This window comes from Rhamphochromis sp. 'chilingali' (assembly GCF_963969265.1).
Source record: "Rhamphochromis sp. 'chilingali' genome assembly, chromosome: 5".
Lineage (NCBI taxonomy): Eukaryota > Metazoa > Chordata > Actinopteri > Cichliformes > Cichlidae > Rhamphochromis > Rhamphochromis sp. 'chilingali'.
In genome coordinates, this window is record NC_137932.1 from 42,661,503 (window position 1) to 42,678,071 (window position 16,569).

Genomic DNA, 16,569 nt, shown 5'->3' on the forward strand with positions numbered 1-16,569 from the left:
CTTGGCTTCCCTCCTGCTGTGTGCCCAGCCCGGAGGCTGCGGTCTGTGATCGGCTCCCGGTGCAGACGGCTCCCTGTTATAATGTTTCCTCACTTGGCTCATGCGAGCCCAGCCCAATTTTTACTCTTTAAGTGTGCGCGTGTGTGTATGTGTGTGTGTGGGGGGGTGGGGGGATATATGTGTATTGAGAGTGTGGGGAGTGAGTTGGAGGGTGGGGTGGGCTGCTTTTAACTATGTAAAGCACTTTGTGCTACATTTTTTCTGTATGAAAAGTGCTTTATAAATAAAGATTGATTGATTGATGTGACCAAAAGGACGAACTTCATAAAATCACGTTTCAGCCTCATCTTCATCTGTGCTTGATTAACCGTCTTTTTCTGCAACTCCATGTTTCTCATTGCTCTCTCAAACTCTGTCCTCGTCTTTCTCTCCTATTGAATTGTTGCACTCCTGTCATAGCATATAATAGTTATAAAAACACAAATCTATTTTTTTGTCTTCTTGGACACAATTTGTCCATCCATTCTGTGGGGAAAGTAGTTTGAATGGAGACACCAAGACTTCCTCTTTCCAGCCACCGTCTCTTCAAGCTGTTCTGGGGAAACAGCGAGACGTTTCCATGCTAACCAGGAGATACGATTTCTCTGGGATGACCTGTGTGTGTCCTTGGGCCTCCTCCTGGTGGGACATGACAGGAACACCCCTATGAGCAAGCATTTGGCAATAAAGGGAAAAACTTTCTTTTAATGGGAAGAACCCTCGGGCAGAGCCAGGCTCAGGGAGCTGCGACCGGTTGGGGGTGAAGGAGGGGGTGGGGACAAGAGTTTAATGATGACAATGATTAAATGAAAGGTCAGAGGAGCTGCGAAGGAACACCCCCAGCAGCACTACGCCCGAGCCGCTAACTAGAAAAGTCAGTCACAGAAGGATTTTTTACATTTTACTTTACAAAGTCAATGTAGTAGAGTTCATGAATAAGATGTTGTGTAAAGTTGCTCACATTTTTTCCTCAAAGATGTACAGATGTAGTAGCTGGAGTATAGATGGGACATTTCTGCCAGCTTTCTGATTTTTAACTGTATATTTGTTATTTTCATGTCATTAAATCTTCTCGGCCACTTGTGTGAGTTTCTTTCCTCGAGCTCGTAAATTTGATTTTTCTTCATGTAATTTGTGCCTGAAACCTCAAAGACACTGCACGACTCTTGAAACACCTCCTCTTCCTCCTCCTTCTCTTCCTCCACCCTGTTGTTCACCGCCTCCACCTCCTCATCCATTCATGTCCTCTCCTTTCTGTGGAGGTGAGTAATAATAATCCTCGGCAGGAACTTCCAGGAGCTTCTGTTTCTTGCTCTGATTTTTATTCTGGTGCTTTCTCTCTCTTTGTGTGTATGTGTGCGTGTCATCCACCCACACACCTCCTTGACATTTTCATTCCCTCTTCACATCTCCATCTCATTTCAGCTGTTTTGATCTCTTAATGCCACACCAGTGTTTCTCTGCAGCGCTATTGTAATCAGCTGAATGCTTGAGTGTGTGATCCACAGAATCCCTATTTGGGCATAGAGGCTGGAAAGCAGCACACTGCTGTTCTCACATCAAGCCATGTGCACACTATCATGTAGCTAATGACAGCTAAATTATTCCATTTTATATGATATAAGTGCTGTAAAAACAAGCATGGATGTCTTCTATCAGCCAAAGCTTGTCATTAGTAGATAATTGAGTTTTGTCTGTGCTTGCTTCTCACACACGGTGATTAAGGAAAATCAAAAGTTGCGAGTTCCCTGCAGCTTTTAAGTATGTTCAGTGTTACCTGTCGTCTTCTTACAATAGCAAAGATGTTTGTCATGTGCAATGTTAAAGCAGCTGAAATAAACCTATGTAGAAATCCGCAAAAGGACATTTGTTTTGATACATTTGGCAATACTGACAAAAAATCTAAACTACAGATTTCCTACTTTACTGCTCGTCTAACTGTCCTTTTTTGGTCTTCTGACAAACTTTGTGTGTGCCTGTAATCATGTGTTGTGAGTGATGGTGGTGACTGATTGGATGCCTCAGTTTCCCAGACAGCTCCTGTCTACATGTTGCGCTACCACTGAGTCTCAGAGCCTCTGCAGACTGCAGAAGTAAAGGGAACCCAGTGTTGTGCGAGTCTGTTGCACTAAAAACCTGCAAATGAACTGTTTCTTTTTCAGATGATTTTTGTATGCATCAACAAGTGTATTCCACTTTTGTGCAACTTTTTCTGTGCAGAAAGCTCTGCACGATTGGCCCATAACCCTTTTGAAATTTCATGACACAAAGTTGAAGTTTTACATTGAGGTGGGAGTTAATATCCTGCAGGCTTCTCAAGAGGTTTGTTCTCAAGGTGCTGCTGCAGCAGGTCTGTGGGAAACAATGTGTGTTTGTGTGGTAAAATCCTCTTTTCCATCGTCCATCCGTCGTCTCCCAGCAGCTTTCAGCAACACACCAAAAACAAACCAACCCAGGTTTGTATGTGTGATGTGAGCTCTTCATTTTAACTGTCTGAATATCATTAATATTCCCATCAGCTGTAATGTCTACATACCTTTTATGGTTCTGGTCTGATGGCTTGACCAGACTGACCAGAGTCTTTTTTTTTTTTCATTTCAATAATAAATATCAAAGGTTTGATTACTTCACCACTGTGTGAGCTGCGTGAATATTCTTTGACTTTCTGGAAGGACAGTGACCTGTGTGCTAGGGTCAGGGTCTGTCTCAGGGATTTCCTTCCTTCTCTCTTTGTTTCTTTTTCTGCTCATTCCAGGAAAAAGGTTTGTTTGTTTTCTTTTTGGTATTCCCTCATATGGTATTTTGTGTTGCCACAATAGACAATTTCCTCCCGAATATGCATCATTGTTTGTAGTCTTTTCATTTGCAGCCCTTACGTACCTGTACATGATGCTTACTCACTGCCGCTGATCCCATGACCACACAACAACTAAACACAGCAGGGAGGAGGGCAGAGCAAAGTGTGCCTGCATGTCCCACAGAACATTTTGACATGCTCTTTATCCAAAAATTACTGGTATTTACCAAACATCGGGTCCATGCGAATTTCAGCCTTGCTCATTACAAAATATGACATTCAGTCTTCCTTTTTATACAGACTTCCTAGAAAGAGTCTACTGGATAGGGTGCTACCATTATCCGGTGTACAATAGCAACACCACGATGCCGGCATTCCTCAATTTAAGGACAAAAGAAAAAAACATTGGGAAAATAACACAGTAGCATGACCCCAAATACAGAGTACGGTCTAAAACGTCTCCAGATACACTTACTGATGCATCTTGCCATCTTGGATTGTTAACCTGGGGTTGGTGGGGCTGCTCCGATCTGTGAAATCCAACTCGAGTAGCTGTTTCACTTTAACATTCTGACTGGGAATTCAAAAATTCCCATTTCATCTTGCTGCCATCACCATTACCATTTACACACACTCGGCCCTGCCAACGCTTTCTTCTTCACTTCTTGTGCACTGTCCATTGCTTTGGATGGTATTTAACCTCAAGTGCTTTCACTGCACCTGCTTCTTGCATCTGTTCCATCTGCCTCCCTCTCATTCGCACACACATCGTGTTTTACCTCCACTGATTTTTACTCCTCTCCTCTCCCGTGCGTACCTCCGTTGTGATCTCACTAAAACTCGCAGTGTCCTCTGCAAACATTAATAATAAAAGCCTTAAATATGAACTTAGAAATGATTAAATGACTGATTATATGATTAAATAAAAAACAAATATTAGCTTGAGGTGAAGGGAGGACAAAAGAAAGGAAAGGAGACTGCTACTAGACATGCTGTGAAAAGTGATCAGGGGTGCAATGCTGTGCACAGGGCCCAGCAACTAAAAACTAATCATTTAAGCTCTTAGTTAATGGTTTTAAATATTTTGTTTAATTCACAACATTTGAACAATGTTTAATCTTTTCCATTGAGCTCATTTTTAGAGTGTTTTCTTTTACACGAGTTGACTGGTGTGATTTTGTTTTCGCATATTTAAATAATGAGATTAGTCAGTCTCACTTATCAGACAGCCCAGTAGTCTTTGGGAAACAGAGAGGGAATGCTGTAATCTTTGTTGCTGCAGATTTTACTGGCATCCACGCTGAGAGGTTACTTTGAAATTCCAAAGAAGCTCCAGCCCTACAAAAAAATGTTGGCTTTAAGCACCAACAAGCAGGAAATTGAGACAACTTGTTTCAAACAGAAGCTACACCCACCTGAAAAGTGAAGCCAGCATGGAAGTACCATAACTCCGCTTTCTTTTTAATAGCAACTAATGGATCACTTTGGTCACTCATTTCAGCTCAGAACAAAACAGTAAGTCCAGTTTGTGAATTTTGCTCATTCTAAGAGCCAGAATGCTTTATTATACAGAAAATACACATTCTAGATAATCATTAGCCAATGAGCATGCAGTTTTGCAGCTGACGCTCACTCATCATATCCTCTTTTAAAACACCAAAGCGACAGAGGCGAAAAAGCTCAAAACATCAGCGACCAGCAGGTGACCTCACCACAGCCTCTGTCTTTCACACCATCTATGGGGTAAACTGAGTGTGAGCAAAGGGTGCTCTTTACAGTATTAGTCTTGCAAATCTACACCCAGTACAAAATATTAAGCTCGAAATGTGCATAATCACCACCTACATTTGAGATTTAATCATTAAGAGGTGAGACACACATTAGCTGCTCGCGAAAACAAAACCCAAATGTCTGTTTAATCGTGTTCTCTGGGTAATTATCAGCACAATGACTGCATCACTGCAACGTCAGCGCTGAACCAGTCGCTTCTTGAGCTGAACCTTTCTGATCCCTGTGAACTGTGTTGGTGAGTCTGTTTCCCAGGCCCTCAGCATGCCACACACACTGCGTCCTGGGAACTTAGACAGACTGAGAGGTTCCCAGTGCTCCCAGTGTGCGAGTGTTTGTGTGTGGAAAAGACATGGAGGTCAGGCTGTGGTGAATCAGGCTGATGGTGAAACAAGATTCCCTTGAAGCCTCATCTCTTAGTTTGTAAAGACAAAGTTTAAAGTGGATCCTTCTGGAGAATTCTGGATTTCTTAATGCCACTAATTACCTCCAAATCTTCAAAATACATTTTACTGCTGATCATCTTATAAGCCATCGATACAGGAACAGATCATTTTCCTTTAATCCAAGTTGACTATTAATCACAAGCAGAGTAATTGTACAGTAGAATATATGTAAAAGGAAAGCAGTTATTTTACAGGCCAGATGGAAACAGAACAGAAGCCTCTGAGCATGCTCACATCACGTCTTTCCGTCTCCTAACCAGCTGATGTGGCTTCTGAATTGTACCTGTATGTAAAGCATACACCTCCTCCACCCGCTCATTCTGAGTCCGACAGACAACTTCCTGGAGTCTTCAAAAGCACGCTGTGATTTGCATGTTGGCTACAGAAGAAGTAATGCAGGATTACCTACAGGAAACTGAAAATCATCCGCTCAGACTCTTCAACTTTCACATCGTGCGATGACTCACCTGTCCTACAGAAACTGCTGACACGTGCAACTTTATCTGTTTAGAAATTACTCAAGTTTGTATCAGCAGGTTTGTTCATGTGAAAAACTCGTTACGCTTGAAGATGGTGAAGTGTGTAAACTACGATTTTACAGCCTGAGAAGCAAACTGAATCATTAGAAGCTGACACACACACACACACACACACACACTGAAGCGCACCAATCTATAACATTGCAGGTTTGTACTCGCTTTAGCGGCAACATTTCCAGGGACTCTGTGTAGCAGAAGTAACAAGAAGGAGCTGCAAACAACGACACCTTTTGACATCATCAGATTGAATCATTGGTGAACAAAACTGTGAGAAAAAGAGTAAAAGAGAGGAACTACTTTAGGCTTAGAAACATACGATATCTAGAATTTAGGAGACAACATACCCTTAAAATGATCTTGCCGACTTTCATGTATAAACACAACAGCACCACAGGTTTTGTATGTCCTCTAGCTCAGAGTTTCCCTCTCTGTTGTGCAACAGCAGCAGGTTGAAACTCATCCCCTCAGGCTCTCTCACTTTCTGCCCCATTGTGTGTCCTGTTGCTCCATCTCTGTGTGTCCTCTCGATCCAGCAAGTCTCTCTGGTTCTCCCTGATCTCGTCTCGTCCTACAGGTTTTATTTCTTGAAAACTCACATCTCATCCAGCAGGAGGAAATGTGGGAAAACTAACACCTCCTGCAGCTCCTCTCCCACCCCCATCTGTCCCTTTAGGCGGACATCACACCATAAAAGTATTTTAAAGAGTTTTAAAAGTTGTCTCATAAATACATTTGATGCTGGAGTATATAACCACAAATGTGTTCAACATGAATATGAGAAAAATGTGTACTGACGGTTCATTTAAATGTTGCAGAGGTATGGTGGTTTGTGTGAGCAGGTAGAAGAAAGAAGACTGATGACCAACACATGCACATAACAAAGTATTGGCTTCATGACTGAGATATCTGCCTAGTAACAACAGTGCATTTGATGTTTGCGCCTGAAAATTCTGAACTTGCAGAATACCTGCAGCTACTTTGCACTATTACTGCTGCAGTACCTCAAATAATACTGCAAATGTTTGTACTGCTGCCAGTTTCCCAGAAACTAAGACTGATGTTCACACAAACATACATAAAGCTACAGAGGAAACGTAACACAGGCTGTGTGCGTGTGTCTGTGTGTGTGTGGGAGTCTGTAGGGTGTGCAGTATCACATGACAGAAGGAGAGAGGAGGGCTGTGAGAACAAATGCAGAGAGTGGGAAACTCTGGATAGAGGGAGCCACAGTGAGGGTGAGAGAGCCTGAGGAGAGAAAGGGGTGGGGCCTGGGAACAGGCAGTAGGGCCTCTCCATCATAAATAACACAAAACTGAATCTCTTAAAACCACAAACTGAGAAAACATCACAAACACCAGCACCCACTTTGAAAAAAAGTCTGCAAAGCATAAAATGACGTCTGTCCTTTCATAACGCTGGTTGGTCCTCTTCACTTTAGTTCTTATTTCCACAAACTAGTTGCCTCAAAGCTCTTTATTTTGTAAGGCAAAGATAATATTTGAGAGAGAATCACAAATAAGTTTCCCTTTTAACATCAGTCCCCTCTGAGCAAGTACTTGGCAACCGTGGGAATGAAAAACTCCCCTTTTTAGAAAGAGCCCTTCAAAAGATCCAGGTTCAATGGTGACGATGACATCTCTGTCCTAGGATGGTCAAATAAACAGAGTGAGACGAGGAATAGGCCAAAAGTTTGAATTTAAATTACTCATGGAAATTAGAAGCCCCGGGGTTTGCAGAGGTGTTGCTGGGCTGATGACTAAAAGCCCTTTTTCACCAGTACTTCCCTGATTCACTCGGCCTGACTTGACTTGGTTTTTAGGGTTTCCCGTTAAGTGGTAGCAGCTTGTACCAGCACTGCTGCTGATTAGATTTTGATCAGTGGTATTGATCATGTGTTTTTGAGCTTAAGTCATGAATTTCAACACTATATGATGTTTCACTCACAAATATCACAAAGTAAAACCATGATGTGAACACAGTGTTTTTGTAGGATGTTGATAAAACAGAAAACAGTTTTCATGGCAAAATCTGGAAGGTGATTAATTGGTATATTATTTGTACTGAAAATAATCCATTTGTCTGCTGTTTCCCACACTAGGTGATACATATCAGCGGATTTTACATTAAAAATTAAGAAAGTTCTTTTTCTAGGATTTGAACCTTTCTCAGATCGTCAATGTTTTTATTAAATCCCAGGACCACCTCACCCAGGAGGTGCCCACAAAGCATCCCTGTCAACTGGCTCCTTTCAATGTGGAGGAAGAGCGTCTCTGCTCTGAGCCCCTCCTGGTCGGCCAAACTCCTCATCCTATCTCTAAGGAAGAGGCCAGCCACCTTTTGGAGAAAGCTCATTTCCGCCTCTTGTATCTGCGATCGAGGGGATACTGAGATCTCTACAGACTGAGACAGGGTCCAGCCCCTCTCCAACAGACTGGTTCCAGAACCCAAGCTGTGTCTTCAGGTGAGCCCGACTATATCTAGCTGGTACTTGTCAACCTCACGCACTAGCTCAGCCTCCTTCCCCAGCAGAGAGGGGACATACCATGCCACAATCACTAGTCTCAGTAGCTGGGGGTCCACCAGGGTCTCAGCCTCTGGTCAACACGCATCAAACACTGCACCCGACCAAAGGTGAGCAGATCTCCCTTCTTCGGCCTGCCTGGGCTCCAGGACGAACTGTTCTCTAGAGTTTTTTCTCACAACAGAAACTGTTTGCAGACCACTTAAAACATGCTTCACTCCTATAGCAGCTGCAGTTTTAACACATTGTTACATTGTAGGAGTAACCTAAAGATCTCCAATTTTAGTGTGCAGTACTGCCAAACCAATGAGTTGGAGAGCTGGAACATCTGAAGCATGTTTCCATCAGAAAATCACTAAGAGTTGTTGACCTGAGTGAAACACTAACAGTCTGAACCGTCTCGTTTCATGTCCAGGTCCCTCTGGTTCAGACTGTCGGTGGGTCAGAACAGTTTCCTCCACCTCCTCAGTCCTGTGTGCTGAGACGTCTCGACTTCAGTTTACCGCAGAAAAGCAGGAGAACGTGTATGTTTGTCTGTGTGTGTGTCTGTGTGTGTTTATGTGTGTGTGTGGCAGACAGCAGTTCAACTTTCTCCTTCGGCTCAGACAGAAAATATTCTAAACTGATGTTAATCGTACAGTTTGGGATTTTCTCAGCAGACTCTTGTATGCTGCTACAGGCTACTGCACTCCAGCACCATTGAAAATCTTCACAGCTCCAGATTTTGTTTAGACAATCAGAAACATGTCAATGATCACAGTGGTTCAAGTTAGCAACAATGTCGTATTGAACCAAAACAGGAAGGATGCTTACACAATAACACAACCACCACCACAGACTGTACATACAAAATTGGCATCAATAATTGGTTTTGAGTGCATTTTGAACCCTAGGTACCGTTTTTCTGATCACCGCCATGTTTGGTTTGTATTTTACTGGAGTCCCAATTGACCACATTTAGATGTGATGGTTAAGTGCTAATTTAACAGGATAGCCTTGCGGACAGTCAAAGAAACCAGTGCCCCCAGTGCAAGCCTAAAAGCTTAAAACAGTTTGAACAGGTGAGTCATCACAAAACGGCATCAACCCCAGTACAGCTGCTACCACAGGGGAAGAATAGAAAACAAAATCTTTGATTGTACCAAGCAGTGTGATTGGTTTTTTTCCAGGAAGTGGGGCAAGCCTCAAGTGACCATTAGAGGAACTGCATTTGCTGGCATTGGCGTGTTGGCTTCGCTTTTCTAGCTCAAGAATTTCCCACTTGGTCATTGCCAATGATCTCTTTGTCTTTTTATGCAATGCTAGGTAAACGCTATGATGCTTGGATCCATCATTAGGTTTTGGACTAGTTTTCAACTATATTATTTCTGTTTTTTTAGGGCTTGTTTTAGTTTCCTCTATGCTGCGTTGGGATGGTTTGAGAGCATGCATGGACTGTTCCTTGGCTTGCTTATGGATGGTTTTAATCTGTTTTAGACATGTTGTGAACTTGATCAAGTCATAATAACTCCATAAATTAATGTACTAACATGTGTGAGTGATCTTTTATGTATCCATATGTCTGCAGTGTATAAAATTAATAATAGTGGTGCAGTGTCAATGTCATCTCACAGCAAGAAGGTCCAGAGTCTGAATCCACATTTGGATGCATGAGTCCTCTCTGAGTACTCTGGCTTCCTCCTGCAGTCTAAAGACATACACATAGGCTCTGTCTAGATTTTTATGACAGTTCAATATTATAGTGATTGTGTTTGTTTGTTAAAAACACCCACATCAGGATCGTGCTGCACACACTGAGGGATGTTGCTGTTAATGGATGCTAACAGAGATCAATACACATTGAGCTCACAGTCACAGGACACCAGCAGCTTTCTGTATTTTCTCTCCTTGAGAACCAGCTGAGATCTGACACTACTCAGCATTCAGCTTATATACTTTTTGTATTTTCCTGTAAACATTCAAATCTGTTTATTTTCAGTTGAAGCTTTCATGAACTCAGGAGCTTCAGCTTTCCCACATCATGTAACAGTTTCCCAAAACTGCTCCTCAGAGGACAGTTTGCAAATCCTCTGCTCACGTAACAGCAGTATTTTACACTGTCATACAGGTGCAGCTGAACTTGATTGATTTACATCAAAATTATTTCATTTGGAGTGACTCAGTGGGTGTAGCTCAAGTAAAGCATTTTGAGTGCTCAGAGAAGAAAAGTGCTATAATGGAACGAGTTTACTCAACGACTGCAAGCCTCCAGTGGCCTGAGTCTCAAACTTCTGCCACCATGCTTGACAGCTGGTACAAAGTGCTTATGTCACTATGCTGTGGTTGATTTTTGTCAAACATGGCATGTGCACCATGATCAGACATTTTCAATTTGATTAACTGTGCAGGGGACATTGTTTCAGAAGTCTCGTGGTTTGTTCAGATGCAGCTTTGCAAACTTTGTTGTCCTAGCATGGTTCATTTATCCTTTTCAAACAAGCCATACTGGTTTAGTCTTTGCTAACTGCACTTAATGAATTGTTGGTAAATTGGTGAGTTTGGTTTAACGTTCACTCCTGGGAACATTGTTAGCACATAGCTGAAGTTTTAATCAGTTTTATTCATATAGTGCCAAATCACAACAACATCCGCCACAAGTCACTTGCTCACAATTGTGCAAGTGCAAGTGCAAGTGCTTGCCCTCTTGATTAATATGTTAGCAGCAGGAGTATGCCTTTACATATGACTGCAGCGGTTCCTTTCTTTTTTCTCATATATGTCTTATATCTTGTTATTTTAGTGCAGATTACACAGTTTTAGCAAAACAGTCAATTTCATGCCTGTAAATGTGAAAGAATCCTTACACTGATCACAGTGAAGACATCAGAAATAAAGGAGCAAACTCAGAGGGTAACTGTTCTTTTGTGAGGCTCAAATGCGTAAATATTGATGAGTAATCCATTTTTGTGTTTTCTAACAGAGAGCGAGCTCATACTGACATCATGTGAGCCTCATCTCTCTCTCTGTGCTTTGATCACCCGCCTTCTCACTCCATCCACAACGGCCTCCTCTGATTGGTCAGCTGAGCCCGGCTCACTGTTTGACTCATCCAATCCTGTGGCAGTGTGAGGGGAGGAGATGATGTCATCACCAGCAGCTGACTCACCGGTCACATGAGATCAGTCTCTCCCTCCCTCTCTCCATTTTTCTCTCCAGGTCTGCATTTCCCATAGACCCTAACACTTCCCGAAAACACATCAGCTGACAGAGACACCGACCTTGTGTGTGTGTGTGTGTGTGTGTGTGTGTGTGTGTGTGTGTGTGTGTGTGTGTGTGTGTGTGTGTGTGTGTGACATCATGTAGTTCATCTTGGATGATATCAGACTACATTTTTAGCGGTGATCTCATTCTAGAACCAAAAAAACAAAACAACCCCCCCATAGAAGTCCTTCCAGTGCACACTAGACTTTCTCTGTGCTTCATGAGTCTTATTTTATCTGGAACTGTTATTTCTTTCCTATTTTATATTTTTAACATTTATCTTTAGATGCAACCAGGAGAACCTGCTGTTTTAATTTCATCATCATTTCCTATTTTTAATCCTCAAACTTTAACGTTTTTCTAAGGTCAAACTATATTTTTCTTTAATAAAGCCTTGCTACTCATATCTAAAATGTATTTCTTCCAATATACAGATATGATCACAGCTTTCAGCAACTTGCTAAACAAACCAAGCACCGTACATTATTTTCTTCGGGGTCGTCCTCTTTTGCACCTCTGAACCACTTCCTGTACCCTGACAGTCCCATTCTCAACACTCACACTTTTGCATTTACAGGAACTCTTTCAAAATGCAGACAGTGAACTTTTACCCTGGTGATGAAGTGTTGTTGCATTTATTATAACCAAACATCCTCCTCACACTCCTGGTGTTCATATTTTTTTGTTCATGCCACCTTTAGCACTTCCCAATGATGCTATTAAAGGATAAACCAAATCTTGAAATGAATAAGCTTGCTACTATTGCTGTGTGATTTTATAAACTGTATGTAAATCAAAGCTCAGATTTGTGTTAAAAATAATGTTTAAACACAATAAAAACCTGCTGTTCACTCTAGGTCTGCATTTTAACAACATGAAGTTCTTCACAGAGGGACTTTACCCCAGTTTGGGCCTGTGGCAGGGAGTTTTAGCTCAGCTCGTAGAGAGGAGAGGTCAGCCTGAGTAGTTCAGCGAGCAGTGCCAAATGGTGTTGACTGGCACATGTGCTGTATACCAGCTTCTACAGTAGGATGCTGAGGCCTGAAGGAACACACTGGGACCAAGCAGCAGATGCAGCCGTGGCAGACTGGGCAATGAGTCAAAGGAGGCATCCTGAGTTGGTTCCTGCAAGATTGAGCTGTGAAAGGCTGTGTGTGAAGATGCTTGCCTGTAAACTAATCAGCAGCATCAAAAGCTATTTTGTCCTTATATGGACGGAAAGTCTTGGGCAGCAGTGACGATGCTGACGAGCGTGTGTGTGTGTGTGTCTGCGTTAGGGGTGGAGGGCTTCCCTGGAAAACAATAGAAGCTATTGCTTTGTGCTGAAGCTGAGTGATGATGTCAGCAGTGAGTCAGAAAGCAGCCAGAGATGGAAAACAAGTCCTCCCTAGAAGAGTGGAGGGAGGGGTTCCTGTTACAGTTTTTTACAGTCGCTAACAAGCGTTTGTCCAAACAGTTGTCACATTTGCAAAACTCTAAACACAATTAGCACAGGATCGGTCTGTTGTGGCCATACCATTCACACATTTCATGTCGTGTTCACCCAATATGCAGTCAGTGAACACATTTCCACAATGCTTACATTTTCTTAACAGACAAGTTATACCTCCCAACAAAACTATGGACTGTTCTTGTAGTATCTACGAATGTTAACACACAACATCCCACAATAGCAAAAACAATATTCCAAACCGTAGATACAGTATAAAAACCTCTGCCTCTGCAATGATATCAGTACAAAAACAATATCAATATCAAAAATATATCTCAGCTGTAAACAAACAAACAATTGAATAATTGAGACACAGCTGATTTATGTTGGGTAAATTGGGCCAACCACACCTTCTTCCATTCTGGCTTAGACTCAGTGGGGTTCATAAGGCAAGACCTTGAGGAGTGATGTTTTTGGAAACAAAAAAAAGACAAACACTGTAATGTCTGGTCGAGGAGGAGTAAGAGCAAGGGGCCCAGAGAGAAGAGCAGGCCCAAGGAGAGGGCAAGGTATAGGTGTAAGAATGCGTGGTGGTGGCATTCCAAGGGCTGCAAGAACAGTAGTCAGTGATGAAATCCGTGCCACTATCATTGACCATGTAATCAACCATGGTCTTTCACTAAGAGAGGCTGGTGAAAGAGTGCAGCCCAATTTGAGGCGGTCAACGGTTGCCTCCATTATACGCACCTTTCAACAAACCAACAGGTAAGTATTGCATTTTACATGGATTGTTCCTATTCTCACTTGACATGTCAATATGGTCATACAGTAATGCATATGTTGAATTGTCTGTCTTTCTAAAGAATGCAACGTCTTCCACCCTCTGGGGGAAGAGGAAAGCTCCTCAGTAATGATCAGGAGCTTGCCATTGTGGAAATGGTTACTGCAAATAATGCAATAAAACTGCGTGAAATACAAACCAGAATTGTGGCGGACCATGAGATATTCGACAATATCGATAGAATCAGCCTCACAACCATTTCGCGGACATTGTCCAAACATAGAGTGCGGATGAAGCAGCTCTACACTGTTCCCTTTGAGAGGAACAGTGAGAGGGTCAAGGAGCTACGACGACAATATGTCCAGGTACAGTGTATATTCAATCCAATGTCCAGTTCTATAAGCTTTGCACTTTGCAAGTAGGTAACCTACACAATACTAGGTTACAGTACAGTATGGTATACAGTACTAACATGACTTACATAAACTTTGTTTCAGAGAGTTATGGAATTGGAGGCCAACCAGGCCCCTCATGAATTCATATACATCGATGAGGCAGGATTCAATCTGGCCAAAAGGCGTCGACGTGGACAGAATGTAATTGGAAAAAGGGCCACAGTTGATGTGCCAGGACAGAGAGGGGCAAACATTACCATGTGTGCAGCAATTGCAAATGCAGGATTACTCCTTCACAAATGTCAGGTTGGACCCTATAATACAGAGCGCTTGCTTGCCTTTCTCAATGATCTCCACCAGCGCCTGGTTCCAGAGCAGGGTCAGGAGGGTGAAAACATGAGGACCTTTGTAATTACCTGGGACAATGTGGCTTTCCATCACTCGCAAGCAATAACAACATGGTTTGAAGTCCACCCAAGACTGGTGAGTCTCTTCCTTCCACCCTATTCACCTTTCCTCAACCCCATAGAGGAGTTCTTTTCTGCATGGCGGTGGAAGGTTTATGACCATCAGCCACATGACCAGATGTCCCTCCTTGAAGCCATGGATGCTGGCTCCAGGGACATCACAGTTGACGATTGCCAAGGGTGGATCCGACATACCAGGCGGTTTTATCCCAGGTGCATCGACTTGGCTGACATCAGATGTGATGTTGATGAAAACATGTGGCCTAACCCTGAAGATCGCAGAGATTAGATGCAACTTTTTTGCCTTTTTTTAGCCCCCCTCCCCCCCTTTTTATCTTGGCTTTTTGCTGTTGTTTTTTTGTTCAGAATGCTCTTGTGTGTTTCATGGATATTTTGTTCACTGTAAGCAATACTGTAAAACTTTCTCTGTCCTATCATACCGTGTTTCTACTGTACCTCCTGTGGTAAACAGTAAAGGAACAAAAACTTGTTTGCTTTTTACTGGAATGCTTTTGAATGTGAACATTACTGTACATGTGGACATACAGTTACCAACCAAGACATTTCTGGTGTCAATATGGTGGATTGCATGTTTCGCATGCAAATACCTGTAAAACTGAAACATAAAAGTCTATGCAGTTTTTGTAATGTCAATAATAGCCAGTATTTTGAAACCTGGTGTACTTTGATTGACTGCATGTACCTTGTGAAGTGAAAACAAGTGTTATTCTTTGACAGACTAATTTCATTTTGAGTCAGATTTATAGTGTTTTTGTACAGTTAGTGTGTGCAGAGAAAGATGTGTTCTAATTTTGAAATGAGGAGTTAGTATATATTTAACAAAATGTATTTTTGGGAAGGATATTATCCATTTGGCCAATTGTGTTTTGTAGGTGTGGGTCTGTGTTAAGAGTTTAGAAAAAGTATCTGAAGTATGGGTAGGCGCTTGTTAGCGACTGTAAAAAACTGTAATAGGGGTAGCCTGGTAGTGGTGCTGTGGGGTGACCACTGATCTCAAACTCCTGCAAGTCAGTGTTATAGGTCTGGGAACTATGAGAGGAGGCCTGTGGTGCATTCATGTCCACGACAGGGAAACACATGGGAGGTTCAACATTTTTCCTGCCAGGAAATGCCACCTATAGCTTAGAGTTCATAGGGTCAATAGCTGACCTTTCTGATGCTGAGGGTGTAGACTCTCCTCAGCTCAGCAACAAGAAAACACCCACCCATATTTGGGAACTGTTAGGAACGTCTTTTGCTATGTTAAGATAAACTTTCCTAACACGGAGCCCTGCTCTATGATTTTATGACCTGACAAGTGAGAAATCTTCTCTTCTCTTCAAGTTTTTTCCACCCACAGTTGAATTACTTCAATTCCAATGAGGCTCAACACAGCTGCACAGCTGATGAAGTCTGGATGATAAGGGGTGTTCAGTTTAACCAGGTTTGGTAATTATACCACCTTAATGCAATCCTGTAGATACTGACAGCTCAGCTAGGACCGCTCCTATCTGACTTTGGGCCCAAAGTCTGATAGGAGCGGCACTATCTGACGCCACATCCTGGTCATCAGACCATCACAGGGAAAACACATAAAGACAAACACAGGCCTTTCTACAAAATTACTTTGCTTTACAGACAATCCTTTGCCCCCAAATGATGCATGTAAAGAAGAATAGAGAAATGATCATGATGTGATTCGTTCTGTTTGTGATGAAGACTGCAGTCTGCAGGGGCAGTACCAGGACTGGAGAGTTCATAACATCACAACATTTTAAATTTGCTGTTTCATGATTGTGAATGCAGTTTTTTTTGTTGCTTTAATTAGCCAATCAGCATGTGTTTCCTGTTTCTGTGAGTCAGCTGACACACACACACACACACACACACACACACACACACACACACACACACACACACACACACAGGGTCAGCTGACTCTACCGAGGCGACAACTCTTACTTATTCGCTCACATGGTTGTCATGCAGATTTTACTCTTCACAGTTACTAGGTGCACATGTGTGTGTGTCTGTGTGTGTGTGTGTGTGTGCAGGAGGACATGTGTATCACAGTCACATTGGGGGGAGCGTAACACTCTCATAAGGATTCGAGGTTTGAATGCA

General features: G+C 42.4%; 1 protein-coding gene and 1 long non-coding RNA gene across 2 annotated transcripts; both read left to right on the forward strand.

The window, feature by feature from the left end:
• Window positions 1-4,217: 4,217 nt before the first annotated feature.
• LOC308397122 lies at window positions 4,218-11,903 on the forward strand. The gene is made up of 3 exons (XR_013971691.1): window positions 4,218-4,351; window positions 7,806-8,070; window positions 11,090-11,903. It is a non-coding gene; the product is annotated as an uncharacterized lncRNA (long non-coding RNA).
• Window positions 11,904-12,860: 957 nt separating this feature from the next.
• Window positions 12,861-15,243, forward strand: LOC308397477 (uncharacterized protein). The gene is made up of 3 exons (XM_080883402.1): window positions 12,861-13,567; window positions 13,666-13,948; window positions 14,081-15,243. The coding sequence occupies exons 1-3, from the start codon at window positions 13,305-13,307 to the stop codon at window positions 14,732-14,734; spliced, it is 1,200 nt and encodes a 399-aa protein (XP_080739528.1). The 5' UTR covers window positions 12,861-13,304; the 3' UTR covers window positions 14,735-15,243.
• The last annotated feature ends 1,326 nt before the right edge of the window (window positions 15,244-16,569 follow it).

Excerpts from the sequence above, each read along its gene's own strand:
- LOC308397477 (XM_080883402.1), top strand. The coding sequence starts at position 13,305 with ATGTCTGGTCGAGGAGGAGTAAGAGCAAGGGGCCCAGAGAGAAGAGCA. Across the intron at positions 13,568-13,665 it reads ACCTTTCAACAAACCAACAG|AATGCAACGTCTTCCACCCT; the intron begins GTAAGTATTGCA and ends GTCTTTCTAAAG. Across the intron at positions 13,949-14,080 it reads TACGACGACAATATGTCCAG|AGAGTTATGGAATTGGAGGC; the intron begins GTACAGTGTATA and ends ACTTTGTTTCAG.